The sequence below is a fragment of the Neophocaena asiaeorientalis genome, unplaced genomic scaffold, assembly GCF_003031525.2.
Source record: "Neophocaena asiaeorientalis asiaeorientalis breed wild unplaced genomic scaffold, Neophocaena_asiaeorientalis_V1.1 scaffold82, whole genome shotgun sequence".
Classification (NCBI taxonomy): Eukaryota; Metazoa; Chordata; class Mammalia; order Artiodactyla; family Phocoenidae; genus Neophocaena; species Neophocaena asiaeorientalis.
The window spans coordinates 4,375,474-4,382,652 of NW_020173068.1; the positions used below are offsets into that span (position 1 = coordinate 4,375,474).

Genomic DNA, 7,179 nt, shown 5'->3' on the forward strand with positions numbered 1-7,179 from the left:
GAGGAAGAGGAGGAGGCGGGAGCCGCCCGCACAGGGTCCTTCCCACTCCGCACCCCACCCCCCTCCGCCGCCCGGAAGTCGCTCCCCGCCTCCTGCTCCAGGGGCCGCGCTACGAGCTGCGGGACTGCTGCTGGGTGCTGTGCGCGCTGCTCGTGTTCTTCTCCGACGGCGCCACGGACCTGTGGCTGGCGGCCTCCTACTACCTGCAGGGTCACCGCACCTACTTCGGCCTCACGTTGCTGTTTGTGATCCTGCCCTCGCTTGTCGTACAACTGCTCAGCTTCCGCTGGTTCGTCTACGACTACACGGAGACCGCTGGGTCCCCGGGACCCGCAATCAGCACCAAGGACAGCGGCACCGGCGGACCGGTCATCAGCACCAAGGACAGCGCCGTCACCTTCCGTACCAAAGAAGGCAGCCCCGATCTGGGCCCCCGACCTGAGCCCTCCTCGGCCAGCGCCTACCGCCGCCGCTGCCGCCGCCTCTGCGTCTGGCTACTGCAGACCCTCGTCCACCTCCTGCAGCTCGGCCAGGTCTGGAGGTAGGAGAAGCTCAGGTGGAGAGAACTGAGTTGGAGGAATGGGAGGTGGTAAGGGGCTGCCTGCCGCCCCAGCCTTTCTCTGACCCTCCACGCCCGCTCCTGTCCTGACCTCCGCCCCGCCCCACCCTATTGCAGCTCTGATTCCTCCTCTGCCAGCTCCTCCCTGACCTCTGCCCTCTAACTCTGATCAACCTCTCTACCATCCTCTATGATCTGGCTATTGAGGGAAGAGGGAATGGGGCAAGAAGAAAGAGAAAGAGATCCTCAGGGGTGTGTGAATGAGGAGGGCCCAGAGCCGATGGAGATGAATGTGAAGGTTGGAACAGGGCCCCAGGGCTCCATCCAGCCCTGTCCCACTCCTCTCCGCCTGAGTGCTGAGCCTGAGCCTGGGCTTAGGAAAGATCTCAGAAGTCCCTCTCTGCTCTCAAAGATTCTCAGTTCGGAATTGCAGTCCATTCCCAACCTCCCAGGAGAAACAGAATTCGAGGCAGCTAAATGAATATCTTGCCAAACTTTTTGGACTTTTAGGAAAGGTTGTGGTGGACCTAGCTGAGAAGGTGTCTAGCTCCTCTGCCTCCTAGGACTTCCCCAGTGTCTCTGCAGCGCCCCCCCCCCCCCCCCCCCCCCCCCCACCCCACGAAAAAAAAAAGCCATGGGGATATGGGATCTTGAATCTGAGATTAGATAGCCACTATCGGTCCTTTCATCTCAGGACAGTAAGACAAAACTGAAGCTTTGTACAAGCCGCCCAATTCTAGGCTTCTTCCTCTGCCAGGACTCTGGCTGCTGAGCTGAGTTAACTGGAGACGAGGAATTCTGAACCTAGGGTTCCCCTTGAGTCTGTATTGCCCTAGTAGCTTAGGCTCTACTGTGCACTGACAGAATGAGCTTGTCTGCTATTTGATCTTACACAAACCCCTCCTCCCTCCAAGCCTCAGTTTCCTCACCTGTGAAGAGAGGGCGATTCCCTACTCTTCTCATCTCATTGATTTACATTACATTTTCTTACCTCTTGGGATGGTCAGGTGAGAAAAGGTCTATGTAAAGGCCCTGCAGACTGTAACGTATTTTAGGAATGCAATAGATTATCATGATTATCACACCTGTGGGGAAAACATGGAAAAAGTCAAAGTCACTGTGGAGTAAAGGGTGATTATTGCTGTTGTTATATTTATTCTGCTACTTGTTAACACATTCTGCTTAACTCCGAAGATGCAGTTCTGAGCTGAGGGGTGGAAAGAGGACTCCCAGGGTTTATCCCAGCTGCTCACTTGCTGTGTCACCCTTGTTGTGTTGCCAAATCTCTCTCTGACTTGCTTTCCCCATATGTGCCTTGCCTAGATGATGTATATATTCCATTTAGCTTACCCTGGGGGAAAAGGTGGGAGGAGCTCTATCCACACAAGGTGGTGTTATTATTATTAGCTTGACACAAAAAATATTCATGTCTACATCCAGGAACTAATCTGCATTTATCATTCTGTGCCCGAGTGGACAGATGGTGAAAGATATTTTTAGATTCTGAAATGGTAACTTCCTATTCTTGGTAACCAAATCTTCATCCCCCTTTCCCTTCAGCCTAAAATGGGCCAGCTGCCCCTTGACTCACTGGCTACCTCAAAACCCCCTTCTCCCATTTTCAGAATCTACTTACAAGAAATGCATACTCCTTTCTTGAACATAAACTGAATTTCCCTCAAACAGAGCAAAAAATGACCATGGGGTGGAGGTGGGGGTCTCAGGGGAGTGGCTGCAGATGGCTGAGGGTCCATTGAACTCCATGGTTTCTTAGATAAAAGGGCTAGCGATCTCTACTCTACCCTATTCGTAAAATGAGGGGCTTGGGATGAGATGATTTTGCAGGGATGACAAATTAATGGCTCTTAGGTTGAACTTGGCCTAAAGAAGTGTTTTGTCTGGCTTGCATAGTATTTCAAAAATCCAAAATCCTAGCTCCTCTTGAAAAAAAAATGCATCTAGCAATATCAGGCCTGGAACAATTTAGACAGGGTATATGTGCTTCAGTTTGTCCGGTTCCATTCTCTTTGATCACATCTGGACTCTTTCACTTAGGCCTTAGGGGCATGAGAGCCCTAATTTACAGTTCTGTAACAATTGTTTCATTAAGCATTCACTTTGTGCCAGACTACTGACTGCCTTTTTACCTGCTTCATCTCCTGTATCCCTCCTAATAATCCTGCAATGTGGTTGTATTATCATTCCTGCTTAACAGATGAGGGAATGGAGGCTCAGAAAAGGGACTTCCTTGCCCAAGGTCACATGGCTAGGGAGCAAAAGCACTGGGACTCAAGACTCTCTGCCTTCAAAGCCCAAGTTCAATTTATCTCCCCTGCAATTCTGCCACTAAAGTGTCCTCCAAGCTCAAAGAATTATGAGTCTGAGATACCAAGATTCCAGGATGATAGAAAGTCAGGGCTTCTGCTGGACTGAGATAAGAATGGGAAAGGAGGGGGAGGGAGTTGAACTATGTGGATAAGGATGGGGAGACTGTGTATATTGTCAGGAAAGTGCTGGATTGGGGGTAGGGCGGGATCAGGAGACTTCATCCAGGTTTGTAACTAGCTGGCTAGGTGACTTTGGGCAAGGCTCTTCCCACCTCTGGGCCTCAGTTTCCCTGCATGTAAAATGAGAATAATAGATTTGATGACCTTAAGAGCCTTCCCTTTTCTGGAAGTCTGACTCTGGGTCTATATCAGAGCTAAACCTCTGGGCCCCCGTCCCAAAAGCTTTGGATTCATAAATGGCTGAGAGTCTGGCTAAATGGAGAGAGATCCAGACAAGAAGCCACCAGAGTTGGTATTCCTAGAAACTAAGCAATGTGGTAAGCAAACATGAGGTTCCCACAAAGAACAGGTTCACTGTCCAGCGGGACTTGCTGCAGATGTTCTGAGGGCTGGAACCCAGGGTAATGAGGAAGGAGATGTGTGTGTGAGACCTGCATGATCAAAGCTGAGGGACTGGCCATTCACTCACATGCTGATCCCACGCCCCCAAATCTGAATAAATTAATTTGAATCATAAAGATATCTTTCAACTCCTTATGCTTGCACAATGTTGAATCAAAACCTTGAATACTTTGAGGAGCTAGTAACACAGACTGTGTCAGTACATGGGTGTCAGACAAGGGGACAGTATGGGACAAGCAGTGTCCTAGAGAAGCTGAAGCTACCACCTAGCTCCAGCTGATGGTGCCACAAGAAATCATGGACCAGGTGTTGTCAAGTCTTGATTTCTCAAGAGAAATGGGAAATTGGGATTTTTTTTTTTTTTTTTTTGGTGAATTCTGCCAGTATTCAACTACTAATTAAGGTTTTTAAAAATAGTGTCAACCACAGGAAACATATGGGGGCCCATCCTCTTTGTAACCTCTGGCCAGCTCCTTACAATTGATTCAGGTCCTTTCTTCTTCTGTTCCCAAACAAGCCTGCAAGATGCATGTTATTATTTTAATCACAAAATGGGGCTCTGAGGAGGGAGAGCAAGGGAAGGAATTCACAGACACTATGCACCCTCCATGTCCCAGCAGGCCCCATGTGAGGTGCTCTAGGCATGTGATCTTGTTTTGCCCCAAAACCTTCCCTCTGGTGACAGTTGATATACCCACTTATCAGACAAGAAAGTGAGGCTTGGAAAAGTCAAGTAACTTGCCGAAGGTCACCCACTGAGCAAGTGGGGGAGAGGTGGGGTGTCAACCCACCTTTGCCTAATTCCCAAGCCCAGGCTCTATCCCTGATACCACCACACTGGCTGCATTAGAGGATCCCAGAGCAATGGCCCGGTACAGAGACAGATTGATCCCTGAGAGAACACACAGATCCTCTGGTCAGACATGAAGCTGGCTGGGGGCTGGACACCAACCTGTGTTTTCATGCCTTCTGCCCAGCTCCCACCCCCATCCCTCTGAGCTGTTAAGCCACTCAGCGCTGTTAAGCCAATTAAAGTCCTAACCCTGTCCACTCTGACCCTGTGGGCAGGAGAGCAGTAAGCCATGAATCCTGCTTTCCCTAATCTTAAACTCACTGGGCCCCAGCTTTGCCCCGATAAGCGTGGTTTGTTAAGCCAGTTAGTGGAATTAATCTGCCATGGGATTCCTCCCAGGCTGTCAGGATCTGGGGACCCCAAAATGGGAGGGAGGGGAAGGAAAGAGGCAAACTGGACTTTGAAGGCCCTCCCTCTACCACGCTCTCTATGTCTAGGCCCCAGCACAGCTCCCTCTGCCTCCTCACAAGCCCTGCACTCCAGAGAAGTTCAGAAATGAATTAGTGACCTACCTGGTATGAAAGTCAGTCTCTGGGGCTCCTCTCTGGGAAGCTCTGTTCTTTGCGTGATGGTTAAGAACATGAACTCTGGATTCAAATGTCCTCAGTTCAAATCCTGACCATACCACTTTATATGTGTGATCCTGACAGGTCACATAATCTCTCTGTGCCTGAGTCTCATCCTTTATAAACTAGAGACCATACGGTATCACCTCTTGGTTTGTTTCAAGGTTTCAAGAGATAATATACCAAGGTTTTAGCAAAGGGCTGGCCATCGTTAAGTACTCAGAACCCCTGGCAATGGTTAGGACCATCAGCCTGGGCTTTGTTCCCTGTAGAAAGAGGTTTGTTCACTGAGCGGGTGGCCTGTGAGTGGGCAGGAGGGCAAGAGGGCCTTGAAGGACCCTGAAGCCATAGGGACACGGCAGCTGTGCATTTAATCTGTAGTCATTCATTCCACAAATATATGGAGCACCTGCGGTCTACCAGGCACTGTGCTAAGTGCTGGAAATACAGTGGTGAACAAGACAAAGTCCCGGCCCTCTTGGAGCTCAACAGTCTAGTGGGGGGCTTCCCTGGTGGCGCAGTGGTTGAGAGTCCACCTGCCGATGCAGGGGACACAGGTTCATGCCCCGGTCCGGGAAGATCCCACATGCTGCGGAGTGGCTGGGCCCGTGAGCCATGGCCACTGAGCCTGTGCGTCCGGAGCCTGTGCTCCGCCATGGGAGAGGCCACAACAGTGAGAGGCCCGCGTACCGCAAAAAAAAAAAGAAAAAAAGAGTCTAGCGGGGGAAACCAATAAACAAACAAAATAAAATATATATTACCTAATATAAAATATAATACATAATATAAAATATAATGGGTTAGATAGTGGTAAGAACTATGGAAAAAGTGAAAAGGAGGAGGGTGTGGCCCTTCAAGATAAGGTGGTCAGGGCAGCCTCTGTGAGGGGTGGGCATGTGGGCAGAGGGCTGAACAGGGTGCGGGCAAGCTGTGTGGATGTCTTGGGAAGGGCGTTCCAGGCACAGGGAAGGAGCAGAGCAGGGAGAAGGCCCTGTGTCAAAGCAGAGAGCTGGGGGGAGATTGTAGGAGACGATGGTGGACAGGGTGGCTGGGGGTGGATGACGCAGGGCCCCAAAGGCCGGGGGGGAGGATTGGGGCTTTCACTCTGCATGAAGTGGGGAGCCCAAGAGGATTTGAGCAGAATAGGAACAGGGTCTAGACTTATGCTTTACAATGCGCACCCTGGCTGCTGGATGAAAAATGGACTGGAGGGAAGCCAGGGTAAGCCTGGAGACCCACGAAGAGATCCACCCTCGATGATCCAGGTGAGAGAAGATGGGGGCTGGACCAGGGCAGTAGCAGAGGGGGCGGGGGTCTGTTTTAGGCATGGCAGGCAGGATAGCTTTCCTTCTTTGGTCAGTTTCCCCACTGGGGCCAGACAGTCAATGGTTAAGAGCTCATACTCTGGAATCAGCCTTACCCTGTGTCTGCCACTTTCTGTGATTTGGGGCAAATGGCATAACTTGTCTGTGCCTTAATTTTCTCATCTGCAAACTGGACATTCTTACTGATAGTATGTATCCCATGTGGCTTGGAGGAGTAGTAGATTAAAGAATGTATGTGTAGTGTTTAGCACAGTGCCTGGGACACAGGAAGTGCTCAATTCTCAGGAACCATCACTAGTTGTACAATAATAATACAAGTATGTAAGTAATACATAAAACAGGTCAGGAGTTGGATTCCATAGTGGTTTTCAAACTGTGTTTCACCTCTTACCATCATTTCAACCTTAGTATCTCAAAGTTTCTCTTTCTTGATATGATGGTCACGTGCCTAAGATTTTGTTTTGACAGTCCTACAGCTGAAACATGTTTACAACCCCCTGAACTCGGTGACTATCCACAAGGTCCCTCCCTGCTCTGACCTTGCAGGCTTGTTCCAGTCTAGCCTCACCACCCACCTCCTGGGAGACCCCTCTCTAGGACGCTCTCCACCCGGCCGCCCTCCTCTCCCTGCCCAGCTGGCAGCAACAGGCCATTAGAGCAGCTCCTAACAGACACAGCGGCGGCAGTTGGGCCCAGCGTCCCCTGTTTGATCTATAAAGACCACACAGGAGAAACGCTGGGGGAGGAGGGAGGGCTGCCAGGAAATGGCTTTGAACCCCTGGCAGCTGGGGCGAAGGTCCCCGGGGAGAAGAAGGAAGATGGGTTGGGATCTTCTCTGGCCTCTCCATGCACCACTCTGCCTTTGTTAGGGCCTCGGAATTCCTCCTCTGGGAAATCCTATCAGCCTCCGGTCTCCCCCCAGCCCACTCCTCCCCATATCCTGTCTCCACCTGCGGCCGGAACGGTA

General features: G+C 50.7%; 1 protein-coding gene across 1 annotated transcript in view; it reads left to right on the forward strand.

Annotated features, from left to right (window-relative positions):
• Positions 1-7,179, forward strand: part of XKR7 (XK related 7) — a 37,360-nt gene that overhangs the window by 14,850 nt on the left and 15,331 nt on the right. Inside the window, exon 2 of the mRNA XM_024743055.1 lies at positions 102-541. Within this exon, the coding sequence (XP_024598823.1) occupies positions 102-541 (440 nt within the window). The remainder of the gene's footprint in view (positions 1-101; positions 542-7,179) is intronic.